At 33.3% G+C, this 14,241-nt stretch overlaps 1 protein-coding gene and 1 long non-coding RNA gene across 2 annotated transcripts in view; one reads left to right on the top strand and one right to left on the bottom strand.

Moving 5' to 3' along the window:
• Window positions 1-14,241, top strand: part of LOC127727935 (PAN2-PAN3 deadenylation complex catalytic subunit PAN2-like) — a 399,078-nt gene that overhangs the window by 196,034 nt on the left and 188,803 nt on the right. Inside the window, exon 11 of the mRNA XM_052235095.1 lies at window positions 13,403-13,530. Within this exon, the coding sequence (XP_052091055.1) occupies window positions 13,403-13,530 (128 nt within the window). The remainder of the gene's footprint in view (window positions 1-13,402; window positions 13,531-14,241) is intronic.
• LOC127727947 (uncharacterized) overlaps window positions 1-14,241 on the bottom strand; it is a 150,053-nt gene that overhangs the window by 10,830 nt on the left and 124,982 nt on the right. The gene's annotated exons all lie outside the window — the stretch shown is intronic.

Below are 14,241 nucleotides of genomic sequence, written 5' to 3'. Positions count from 1 at the left end.
TTATTTCTGATTTATATTTAAAAGCAAGTAATAATGATATGGTAGGAGATACACACCAAACAGGATGTGTTAATTATTATAAGTATTGTGCAATAGCAAGAAATTTTCAATTGCACAGTATTGCACAATAGCAAGAAATCTTCAATTGCACAGTATTGCGCAATAGCAAGAAATCTCCTATTGCGCAAAAGCAAGAAATATCCAATAGCACAATATTGCGCAATAGCAAGAAATTGTCAATTGTACAGTATTGCGCAATAGCAAGAAATATTTAGTTGCACAGTATTGTGCAAAAGAAGATACTTTGTATAAATTGCTTATTTCTTGACCAATTTCAATGGGGTTTTATTCTTGAATTCTTGGGGTTCTTTAATATGCTGAATCTAACCGTGTATTTAGTTTTTGGATTTTGGGCCCCGTTTTTAAATTGGTCCACATTGAGGTCCAAAGGGTCCAAAATTAAACTTTGTTTGATTTCATCAAAAATTGAATTATTGGGGTTCTTTGATATTCCGAATCTAACCGTGTATTTAGATTCTTAATTTTTGGTTTGGTTTTCAAATTGGTCTACATTAAGGTCCAAAGGGTCCAAAATTAAACTTAGTTTGATTTTAACAAAAATTGAATTCTTAGGGTTCTTTGATATGCTGAATCTAAACATGTATTTAGATTTTTGATTATGGGCCCAGTTTTCAAGTTGGTCCAAATCGGGGTCCAAAATTTAACTTTGTTTGATTTCAACAAAAATTGAATATATGGGGTTCTTTGATATGCTGAATCTAACCATGTATTTAGATTTTTGACTTTTGGACCCGGTTATCAATTTTGTCCACATTGAGGTCAAAAGGGTCCAAAATTAAACTTTGTTTGATTTCATCAAAAATTGAATTCTTGGGGTTCTTTGATATGCTTAATCTAACCATGTATTTAGATTTTGGATATTGGACCATAATAGGTGAATGTCCAATTTAAAATTTTTAAGTTCTTAGACCACATTCATTCTTTGTCAGAAACCTATGCTGTGTCAAATATTTAATCACAATCCAAATGCAAAGCTGTATCAAGCTTGAATGTTGTGTCCATACTTGCCCCAACTGTTCAGGGTTCGACCTCTGCGGTCGTATCTAGCTACGCCCTGCGGAGCATTTTATTGGTTATTATCTTGAATATTATTATAGATAGAGATAAACTGTAAACAGCAATAATGTTCAGCAAAGTAAGATCTACAAATAAGTTGTCATGACCAAAATTGTCAGTCGACCCCTTTAGGAGTTATTGCCCTTAATAGTCAATTTTTATCAATTTTTTGTAAATTTTTGTAATCTTTTACAAAAATCTTCTTCTCTGAAACTACTGAGACAAATTTAACCATACTTAGCCATAATCATTATTAGGGTATCTAGTTTAAAAAATTTGTCCGATGACCCCGCCTTCCAACCATCATGGCCGACTTGGTTAAAAATAGAACATAGGGGTAAAATGCAGTTTTTGGTTTATATTTCTGAAACTAAAGCATTTAGAGCAAATTTGACAGGTGGCAAAAATGTTCATCAGATTTAGATTTATCTGCCCTGATATTTTCAGACGAATCCGACAACCCGTTGTTGGGTTGCTGCCCCTGAGTTAGTAATTTTACAAAAATTTTGCAGTTTTTTGTTATTATACGACCGCAAAAAAAATTTTGTGGTCGTATATTGGTATGACGTTGGCGTCGTCGGCGTCGTCCGAAGACACATTGGTTTTCGCACTCTAACTTTAGTTTAAGTGAATGGATCTCTATGAAATTTTACCACAAGGTTCAATACCACACAAGGAAGGTTGGGATTGATTTTGGGGGTTATGGGACCAACAGTAAAGGAATTAGGGGCCAAAAAGGGGCCAAAAATAAGCATTTTTGTAATTTCCAGACATAACTTGTATGTTAGTGTATGGATCTCTCTGACATTGTACCACAAGGTTCCATATCACAAAAGAAATGCTGGGATTGATTTTGGGGGTAATTGCCTCAAAATTTTAGGAATTAGGGGCCAAAAAAGGGGCAAAAAACAAGCATTTTTCTAGTTTCATGACAATAACTTGTGTGTAAGTGTATGGATCTTTCTGAAATTGTACTGCAAGGTACCATACCACAAAGGGAAGGCTTGGATTGATGATGAGGGTAATTGTCTCAATATTTTAGGAATTAGGGGCCAAAAAGGGGCAAAAAACACATTTTCTAGTTTCCAGACAATAACTTGTGTTCAAGTGTATGGATCTCTCTGAAATTGTACTGCAAGGTACCATACCACAAAGGGAAGGCTGGGATTGAGTTTGGGGGTGATGAATCATAAGGGGGTTCAAAAAATTTGGGGGGGGGGATTTTTTTTTTTTCTTTTTTTTTCTTTTTAAATTTTCCATTTTAAGTTGGTTATTTCTGATTTATATTTAAAAGCAAATAATACTGATATGGTAGGAGATACACACCAAACAGGATGTGTAAATTATTATATAATAAGTATTGTGCAGTAGCAAGAAATTTTCAATTGCACAGTATTGCACAATAGCAAGAAATCTTCAATTGCACAGTATTGCGCAATAGCAAGAAATCTTCAATTGCACAATATTGCACAATAGCAAGAAATATCCAATAGCCAATATTGCGCAATAGCAAGAAATTGTCAATAGTACAGTATTGCGCAATAGCAAGAAATATTTAATTGCACAGTATTGTGCAAAAGAAGATACTTCGTATAAATTGCTTATTTCTTGACCAATTTCAATGGGGTTTTATTCTTGAATTCTTGAGGTTCTTTAATATGCTGAATCTAACCGTGTATTTAGTTTTTGGATTTTGGGCCCCTTTTTAAATTGGTCCACATTGAGGTCCAAAGGGTCCAAAATTAAACTTTGTTTGATTTCATCAAAAATTGAATTATTGGGGTTCTTTGATATGCCGAATCTAACCGTGTATTTAGATTCTTAATTTTTGGTTCCGTTTTCAAATTGGTCTACATTACGGTCCAAAGGGTCCAAAATTAAACTTAGTTTGATTTTAACAAAAATTGAATTCTTAGGGTTCTTTGATATGCTGAATCTAAGCATGTATTTAGATTTTTGATTATGGGCCCAGTTTTCAAGTTGGTCCAAATCGGGGTCCAAATTTAAACTTTGTTTGATTTCAACAAAAATTGAATATATGGGGTTCTTTGATATGCTGAATCTAACCATGTATTTAGATTTTTGATTTTTGGGCCCCGTTATCAACTTTGTCCACATTGAGGTCAAAAGGGTCCAAAATTAAACTTTGTTTGATTTCATCAAAAATTGAATTCTTGGGGTTCTTTGATATGCTTAATCTAACCATGTATTTAGATTTTGGATATTGGACCATAATAGGTGAATGTCCAATTTAAAATTTTTAAGTTCTTAGACCACATTCATTCTGTGTCAGAAACCTATGCTGTGTCAAATATTTAATCACAATCCAAATGCAAAGCTGTTTCAAGCTTGAATGTTGTGTCCATACTTGCCCCAACTGTTCAGGGTTCGACCTCTGCGGTCGTATCAAGCTGCGCCCTGCGGAGCATTTTATTATCTTAGATATCATTATAATATCTAATATCTAATACTATTAATTATGATTTTAACCTTATTTTACATGATTTCCAAAGCATCAGTAAATACAGGTGAGCGACACAGGCTCTTGAGAGCCTCTAGTTTGATGAAGCGAACACCTCTAAAAATTAATATTGTCACTCTGATCTGACCATTTTAAAGGAAGTAATGGGAATTTAAAGTTGGAAAGAAATGAAAAAAAATCCTAAACTATCCAAGATCTTCCCAGAGCCACCTCTACTGACTTTCCCTAGGCCCAAAAGCCTAAAAGACTTGCTAGTGATTTATCCTCTAAACCAGCCTCATTGTCAGCAGGGTCTTGCAAGGGTTGTGGGATAAAGCTATGTCTGACTTACCAGCAAGTACTATTAAAATGAGGAGATGTTGTATGATTACCAATGAGACAACTTATTCACCAGAGTTAAAATGAAGTGTTAGTAAGCAATTATAGGCCACCGTACAGCCTTAAACAATGAGAAAAACCCATACCATATAGTTGGCTATAAAAGACACATGAAAAATGTGAAATAATTCAAATAAGTAAACTAACAGCCTAATTAATAACAAAACAATTTTCGAAAAAAAACATGACAGATATTAACCAAGACAAATACTATACTACAGGCTTCTGACTTGGGACAGGCACATAGATAATGTGGCAGGGTTAAACATGTATGTGAGAGCTTAACCCTCCCTCTTACCTGGAACAGTCATGTAACAGCACAACATAAGAACAAACTGTAAAAATCAGTTGCTATTGGCTTAACTCAAAAGATCGTTACGAGGCACTAAAACAATAGACGCAAAGCACCAAAATAAGAGTACTCACAATTATTGAAAGCTAGTTTAAAGCCAATAACAACTAATAAATAAATCATGTTCTCGTAGACTAAAGTATCAATCAGTACATATCCAACTGCATACCTAGACTTTTAACAGTCACTCCACTGCAAGAGTCCAGAAACAGTCATATTTGCCAGTCATGACTGAAACTGAAAGCTATTTGTCCTATACAGCAGATTGGGAATTAGGTCAATTTAATTTTTTTCACAGATAATAATTTCAGTCGTTTCATTGAGATTGGGTTTCTTAATCACCATTTTTCTTTCAATTTTGTTTTGAAATGCTTTTCCAGTAATAAAACTGCCACTCCAGTTTAGCATGATAGTCCTGAGGGCCCCTCCTAATAACTATGTTAATGCCTCTGGAAGATATTGGCTAATGATGGCTAATCACTTTTTATACGCCCGTTTATGGGACATATTCTGGTATACCGTTGACCGTCTGTCCGTCCGTCCGTCGTCAACATGTCGGACATTAACTCAAAAAAGCTTTAACCAATTTGCATAAAACTTTGGTGAATTGTTTATATATATTGACGTGAGCTCCCTTTCATTTTTTATAAATTTCAGATTTACCGTTTCCGAGTTTTGGGGTTTTATTCATTAAAAAAGGGGGGATTTTCCAGTTTTCCGACAATAACTCAAGAATGCTTTCACCAACTTGCAAGAAATTTTGGTGAATTGTTTATATCTATTGACATGAGCTCCCTTTTGGATTTTTATAAATTTTAGATTTAACGTTTCCGAGTTACAGGGTTTTATTAGTAAAAAAAGGGGAATTTTCCAGTTTTCGGACAATAACTAAAAAATGCTTTCAGCAGTTCTCATGAAACTTTGGTGAATTGTTTATATCTGTTGATGTAAGCTCCCTTTAGAAGTTTATAAATTTTAGATTTAACGTTTCCGAGTTACAGGGTTTTATTAGTAAAAAAAGGGGAATTTTCCAGTTTTCGGACAATAACTAAAAAATGCTTTCAGCAGTTCTCATGAAACTTTGGTGAATTGTTTATATCTGTTGATGTAAGCTCCCTTTAGAAGTTTATAAATTTTAGATTTTACATTTCTGAGTTATGGGGTTTTATTCATTAAAAAAGGGGGGATTTTCCAGATTTTGGACAATAACTCAAAAATGCTTTCAGCAGTTCTCATGAAACTTTTGTGAATTATTTATAGCTATTGATGTAATCTCCCTATTGATTTTCATAAATTTCAAATATGACATTGAGAAGAAATTGAACTTTATTTGTTTATAGTCTGACAACAGATTTACTAAGTATTGCGCAACAGCACAGTATATTGCACAACAGCAAGACATCTTTAATTGAATATAAATTCAATTCATATAACCAATTTCAAGTTCTTTGACTACATTTATTCAGAAACCTATAATATGTCAAATATTTAATTACAATCCAAATTCAGACCTGTATCAAGCTTGAATATTGTGTCCATTTTTGCCCCAACTGTTCAGGGTTTGACCTCTGTGGGCGTATCCAGCTGCACTCAGCGAAGTAGTTTATTACCTGTTCTTCACACCTGACAGTAGTGGTCAAGCTCGAAAATAATATGTGAAAGAAATTCTATTCCATTACAACTAACTTCATTATTTAAGAACTTTTCAGTGAAGACAATCCCCAATTCTGATTTAAAAGTTGAAATTTTTATTAGACATACGTTGGAAAAAGTAATTTTTCACGAGTCGAACATTTAATTACTATATATGTAATACGCATGCATGAAACTGTCTTCACTCAGATTAGACACTTAGTTGTAAAATGCAAAATGATTTCATGCTAAAGTAAATCAGTGAAATTATTGTCAGTTATATTCAAACACTTTCACAGGTTATAGAATTAGAAATACAATGATTCCTGTCATTTGATAAAAACATTGAATCCTGTAAATAAATCCAGAATCACTCCTAATTTAGTATTATCTTGAAACTTTCCATTTTTATTTCATCTTCAAAATTGAAAGAAGCATTGGGGATTCCTGGGAAATTTACGTTTTTTATACGACCGCAAAAAATGTTTTAGTTGTATATTGGTATGACGTTGGCGTCGTTGTCGTCGTCCGAAGACACATTGGTTTTCGCACAATAACTTTAGTTTAAGTGAATGGATCTCTATGAAATTTTACCATAAGGTTCAATACCACAAAAGAAAGGTTGGGATTGATTTTTGGGGGTTATGGTACCAACAGTTAAGGAATTAGGGGCCAAAAATAAGCATTTTTGTAACTTCCAGACAATAACTTGTGTGTTAGTGTATTGATCTCTCTGACATTGTACCACAAGGTTCCATATCCCAAAGGAAATGCTGGGATTTATTTTGGGGGTAATTGCCTTAAAATTTTAGGAATTAGGGGCCAAAAAAGGGGCAAAAATAAGCATTTTTCTAGTTTCCAGACAATAACTTGTGTTCAAGTGTATGGATCTCTTTGAAATTGTACTGCAAGGTACCATTCCACAAAGGGAAGGCTGGGATTGATTTTGGAGGTAATTGCCTTAAAACTTTAGGAATTAGGGGCCAAAAAAGGGGCAAAAAACAAGCATTTTTCTAGTTTCAGGACAATAACTTGTGTGTAAGTGTATGGATCTTTATGAAATTGTACTACAAGGTTCCATATCACAATGGGAAAGCTGGGTTTGAGTTTGGGGGTAATTGCCCTAAATGTTTAGGAATTTGGGGTCAAAAAGGGGCCAAAAAAACAAGCATTTTTACAGTTTCCAGACAATAACTTGTGTTCAAGTGTATGGATCTCTCTGAAATTGTACTGCAAGGTACCATACCACAAAGGGAAGGCTGGGATTGAGTTTGTGGTGATTAATCATAAGGGGGTTCAAAAAATTGGGGGGGGGGGGGGGAGATTTTTTTTTCTTTAAAATTTTCCATTTTAAGTTGGTTATTTTTGATTTATATATAAAAGCAAATAATAATGATAAGGTTTGATTTCATAAAAAATTGAAATATTGGGGTTCTTTGATATGCTGAATCTAACCGTGTATTTAGATTCTTAATTGTTGGTCCCGTTTTCAAATTGGTCTACATTAAGGTCCAAAGGGTCCAAAATTAAACTTTGATTTTAACAAAAATTGAATTCTTGGGGTTCTTTGATATGCTGAATCTAACCATGTATGTATTTAGATTTTGGATATTGGACCATAATAGGTAAATTAAAAAATTTTAAGTTCTTAGACCACATTCATTCTGTGTCAGAAACCTATGCTGTGTCAAATATTTAATCACAATCCAAATTCAGAGCTGTATCAAGCTTGAATGTTGTGTCCATACTTGCCCCAACTGTTCAGGGTTCGACCTCTGCGGTCGTATCAAGGTGGGCCCAGAAATTATTTCAGTTTTAAACTGTTGCATTCCATAAATCATTCTAGAAAAACAGTAAGAAACTTCATGAAGTAAATGTGATGAAACCATTCAATACAAGTTCGTTGATTCCATGAATCTAGTGTGAATAATTTCGGCAGTTTGAAAAAAAGACCTGAACTTTCAAGTCATCTAAAAAAGACAGGAATTGTGTGAGAAAATTTCTCGATCATTGCTCCACTGGTACATGATACACCATATTTTTGCAATGTTACTTGCAAGACTACAATTACTGTGTTTCTTCTTTAGAGTAAATTTGGTAAGCAGTATGTTGGTGAGTCAGAATAGCCATTTCACAAATGTATGAACGGCCATCATAGTGACTATGAATGTAAGGCAGACCTATCTCTCAGTTATCATTTGATATCCCCTGACCACACTATGGCAGATCTCAATCAACTCACTATTACCATCATTGACCATCTCACTGCATGATCTAGGGACGAGAGAATTTTTCTGGAAAGATTTTGAATAAATATAGTTTGGGTCTTTTTTCAAACTGTCGAAATTATTCACACTAGATTCATGGTATCAAAGATATTGAATGGTTTCATATATATATATACTAAAAGATGCCCGTGAAATCGCGGTACAATTGGGCAAGTGTTGAAACAAAGAGCACTCGACATGAAATTTTAAAGTACATTTTTATACGAACGCAAAAAAATTTTGCGGTCGTATATTGGTATGACGTTGGCGTCGTCGTCCGAAGACACATTGGTTTTCGCACTCTAACTTTAGTTTAAGTGAATGGATCTCTTTGAAATTTTACCATAAGGTTAAATACCACAAAAGGAAGGTTGGGATTGATTTTGGGGGTTATGGTACCAACAGTTAAGGAAATAGGGGCCAAAAAGGGGCCAAAAATAAGCATTTTCTAGTTTCCAGACAATAACTGTGGAACGGTGTATGGATCTCTCTGAAATTATACTACAAGTTTTCATACCACAAAGGGATGGTTAGGTTTTGCTTTGGGGGGTTATGGCTCAAACCGTTTAGGAATTAGGGGCAAAAAAGGGGGAAAAACAAGGTTGTCCTGGTTAATGGACAAATACTTTAGTACAAAACATAATTTAAAGCAGTTTAAGGGAGATAAATCAAATACATCATTGAAATTACCTCCCTTACACTGCTTTTAAATTATGTATAAAGTAATGGTTAATGAACAATTAAGATAATTTAAAACAGTGTAAGGGAGGTAATCCAAATACAACGTTTTGGTTACTTCCCTTACACTGCTTTTAAATTATGTTTAAAGAAATGCATATTTATAAAGGAAGACCAGTAAAAATATCTGCAAATGTTGCATCTTTTTTTTTTACAAAAAAATCCATATGAAAGATTTGACACTATATTTCAAATTCTATTATAAAATAGATAAAGTTAGCACTATGGTAAATTTAAATGGGTATTTATGGTTGCAAACTCCATTGGAAATTTGAATTGAGATTATGACCATATCTTGAGGGAAAGAATTTTTTGGAGGAAAAAGGGGGGGGGGGGGGTAAAAAGAAATTGTGGGGGGTCAATTTTTTCTCATTTCAGATTTCAGAAATTAAAAAGAATTATTCTTCAAATATAATTTTTTTTTCAAATTTCAAATATTGAAAAATTTTAAGAAGTATTCTTTAATTGCACAGTATGGCGCATTAGATTTGTAAAATCTTTGACCACATTTATTTATTTGTTATGCCAAATCTAACTGTGTATTTAGATTTTTAACTTTGGGTCCAGTTTTCAAATTGGTCTACATTAAGGTCCAATATATGGGGTTCTTTGATATGCTGAATCTAAACATGTATTTAGATTTTAGATTTTTGGCCCAGTCTTCAGGTTGGTCCAAATTGAGGTCCAAAATTAAACTTTATTTGATTTCAACAAAAATTGAATATAAGGGGTTCTTTGATATGCTGAATCTAACCATGTATTTAGATTTTTTATTTGTGGGCCCCGCTATCAAATTGGTTCATATTGAGGTCAAAAGGGTCCAAAATTAAACTTTGTTTGATTTCATCAAAAAATTGAATTATTGGGGTTCTTTGATATGCCAAATCTAACCGTGTTTGTAGATTTTTAATTTTGGGTCCCGTTTTTTAAGATTGGTCTACATTAAGGTCCAAAGGGTCCAAAATTAAACTTAGTTTGATTTTTTAAAAAAATTGAATTCTTGGGGTATTTTGATATGCTGAATCTAAACATGTGTTTAGATTTTTATACGACCGCAAAAAAATTTTGTGGTCGTATATTGGTATGACGTTGGCGTCGTCGTCGTCGTCTGGCGTCGTCGTCGTCCGGCGTCGTCGTCCGAATACATATTGGTTTTCGCACTCTAACTTTAGTTTAAGTGAATGGATCTTTTTGAAATTTGACCATAAGGTTAAATACCACAAAAGGAAGGTTGGGATTGATTTTGGGGGTTATGGTACCAACAGTTAAGGAATTAGGGGCCAAAAAGGGGCCAAAAATGAGCATTTTCTAGTTTCCAGACAATAACTGTGGAACGGTGTATGGATCTCTCTGAAATTATACTACAAGTTTCCATACCACAAAGGGATGGTTAGGATTTGCTTTGGGGGGTTATGGCTCAAACCGTTTAGGAATTAGGGGCAAAAAAGGGGGAAAAACAAGGTTGTCCTGGTTAATGGACAAATACTTTAGTACAAAACATAATTTAAAGCAGTGTAAGGGAGATAAATCAAATACATCATTGAAATTATCTCCCTTACACTGCTTTTAAATTATGTATAAAGTAATGGTTAATGAACAATAAAGATAATCTAAAACAGTGTAAGGGAGGTAATCCAAATACAACGTTTTGGTTACTTCCCTTACACTGCTTTTAAATTATGTTTAAAGAAATGCATATTTATAAAGGAAGACCAGTAAAAATATCTGCAAATGTTTTCATCTTTTTTTTTTACAAAAAAATCCATATGAAAGATTTGACACTATATTTTTATTAATTCTATTATAAAATAGATTAAGTTAGCACTATGGTAAATTTAAATGGGTAATTATGGTTGCCAACTCCATTGGAAATTTGAATTGAGATTATGACCATATCTTGAGGGAAAGAATTTTTTTGGGGGGAAAAAGGGGGGGGGGGGGATAAAAAGAAATTGTGGGGGGCCAATTTTTTCTCATTTCAGATTTCAGAAATTAAAAAGAATTATTCTTCAAATATTATTTTTTTTTCAAATTTCAAATATTGAAAAATTTCAAGAAGTAATCTTTAATTGCACAGTATGGCGCATTAGATTTGTAAAATCTTTAATCACATTTATTTATTTGTTATGCCGAATCTAACAGTGTATTTAGATTTTTAATTTTGGGTCCAGTTTTCAAATTGGTCTACAGTAATGTCCAAAGGGTCCAAAATTAAACTTTGTTTGATTTTAGCAAAAATTGAATATATGAGGTTCTTTGATATGCTGAATCTAAATATGTATTTAGATTTTTGATTTTTGGCCCAGTTTTCAAGTTGGTCCAAATTGGGGTCCAAAATTAAACTTTGTTTGATTTCAACAAAAATTGAATATATGGGGTTCTTTGATATGCTGAATCTAACCATGTATTTAGATTTTTTATTGGTGGACCCCGTTATCTAATTGGTTCATATTGAGGTCAAAAGGGTCCAAAATTAAACTTTGTTTGATTTCATCTAAAATTGAATTATTGGGGTTCTTTGATATTCCAAATCTAACCGTGTATTTAGGTTTTTAATTTTGGGTCCTGTTTTTTAAATTGGTCTACATTGAGGTCCAAAGGGTCCAAAATTAAACTTAGTTTGATTTTGACAAAAATTGAATTCTTGGGGTTCTTTGATTTGCTGAATCTAAACATGTGTTTAGATTTTTGATTATGGGCCCAGTTTTCAAGTTGGTCCAAGATAGGGTCCAGTATTTAAACTTTGTTTGATTTCAAAAAAAATTGAATATATGGGGTTCTTTGATATGCTGAATCTAAACATGTATTTAGATTTTTGATTATGGGCCCAGTTTTCAAGTTGGTCCAAATTGGGGTCCAAAATTAAACTTTGTTTGATTTCAACAATAATTGAATATATGAGGTTCTTTGATATGCTGAATCTAACCATGTATTTAGATTTTTTATTTGTAGGCCCTGCTATCAAATTGGTTCATATTGAGGTCAAAAGAGTCCAAAATTAAACTTTGTTTGATTTCATCGAAAATTGAATTATTGGGGTTCTTTGATATGCCAAATCTAACCGTATTTTTAATTTGGGTCCCGTTTTTTAAATTGGTCTTCATTGAGGTCCAAAGGGTCCAAAATTAAACTTAGTTTGATTTTAACAAAAATTGAATTCTTGGGGTTCTTTGATATGCTGAATCTAAACATGTGTTTAGATTTTTGATTATGGGCCCAGTTTTCAAGTTGGTCCAAGTTGGGGTCCAAAATTAAACTTTGTTTGATTTCAACAAAAATTGAATATATGGGGTTCTTTGATATGCTGAATCTAACCATGTATTTTGATTTTGGACATTGGACCATAATAGGTAAATTAAAAAAATTCAAGTTCTTAGACCACATTCTTTCTGTGTCAGAAACCTATGCTGTGTCAAATATTTAATAACAATCCAAATTCAGAGCTGTATCAAGCTTGAATGTTGTGTCCATACTTGCCCCAACTGTTCAGGGTTCGACCTCTGCGGTCGTATCAAGCTGCGCCCCAGCGAAGCATTTTATTGAATATGGGCCTAGTTTTCAAGTTGGTCCAAGTTGGGGTCCAAAATTAAACTTTTTTTGATTTCAACAAAAATTGAATATACGGGGTTCTTTGATATGCTGAATCTAACCATGTATTTAGATTTTTTATTTGTGGGCCCCGCTATCAAATTGGTTCATATTGAGGTCAAAAGGGTCCAAAATTAAACTTTGTTTGATTTCATCAAAAATTGAATTATTGGGGTTCTTTGATATTCCAAATCTAACCATGTATTTAGATTTTTAATTTTGGGTCCAGTTTTTTAAATTGGTCTACATTAATGTCCAAAGGGTCCAAAATTAAACTTAGTTTGATTATAACAAAAATTGAATTCTTGGGGTTCTTTGATATGCTGAATCTAAACATGTGTTTAGATTTTTGATTATGGGCCTAGTTTTCAAGTTGGTCCAAGTTGGGGTCCAAAATTAAACTTTTTTGATTTCAACAAAAATTGAATATATGGGGTTCTTTGACATGCTGAATCTAAACATGTATTTTGATTTTGGACATTGGACCATAATAGGTAAATTAAAAAAATTGAAGTTCTTAGACCACATTCTTTCTGTGTCAGAAACCTAATCTGTGTCAAATATTTAATCACAATCCAAATTCAGAGCTGTATCAAGCTTGAATGTTGTATCCATACTTGCCCCAACTGTTCAGGGTTCGACCTCTGCGGTCGTATCAAGCTGCGCCCAGTGGAGCATTTTATTCTTACCTATATACATGTATAGATCATATGGTTAGTTATGTTACAGATCCATCGAAAAAAATATTAAAAGACATTAGAAAAATCAAATCAAAAGAAAAATCAGATGAAATTAATTACAGATCGTTGATAACATTATAATTTACAGACAGAACAATTACAGTTCATGCACATAAATGATGAGATGACGCCTTACTCTGTGATTCCTATGTGTTACCCAGAAAATGGGAAAATGCTATCTGATTGGCCAGATCACTTAGCACAAAATGTGTACAGGTAAATATATATTTCTTTTATTTTTGAAATTCTTGAAGACTGTTTATTGGAACATGTTCATTGAGTTGGAGATACTGCAAAATTCAATTATAAAAAAACAATAATACTAGATACCGGTAGATCATTGGGAATTTTGTACATGTCTACAAAAATGTTTTATTTATTGCAGCGTTCATTCTGTTGTATTGTTTGCAATTCCAAAAATATCACAATGGTTTCTGAATTTACAGGTTAAACTAAATAAACATTTATTTTACATAGCTGATGATACAAGATAAGTTTTTTATGCCCCTGCCGAAGCAAAGGGGGCATTAAGTGTTACCCTTGTCCGTCCCTTCCGTCCCGTCTTTCCCGTCCATTGCGTACGTCCCTAAAATTGGTTTCCGTTCTCTAACTTTAGTTTGCCTCAACCAAATGTTATAAAACTTTTACACTATGCTAATTACACAAAACACAGACCCAGTTTGAAATTGGGTGGTGTCACTTTTACCGTGCTTGAGTTATGCCTCTTTATAAATGGAAAATTGCCAAATCTGTCGTTTCCTTTCTCTAACTTTAGTTTGCCTCAACCAAATGTTATGAAACTTATACACAATGCTTATAATCAGAAAACGGTCTTAACTATGTGAATCCTGCATCTTTTTGTGGAAGTTGACTCGTGCATATTTACAAGCGGGGGTATCTTTGGCCCATAGACACATTTTCCTTTTA

The sequence above is a fragment of the Mytilus californianus genome, unplaced genomic scaffold (assembly GCF_021869535.1).
Source record: "Mytilus californianus isolate M0D057914Y unplaced genomic scaffold, xbMytCali1.0.p SCAF_2, whole genome shotgun sequence".
Lineage (NCBI taxonomy): Eukaryota > Metazoa > Mollusca > Bivalvia > Mytilida > Mytilidae > Mytilus > Mytilus californianus.
The sequence above is the reverse complement of the archived record's forward strand: the minus strand, read 5'-3'. Positions and strand labels throughout refer to the sequence as shown.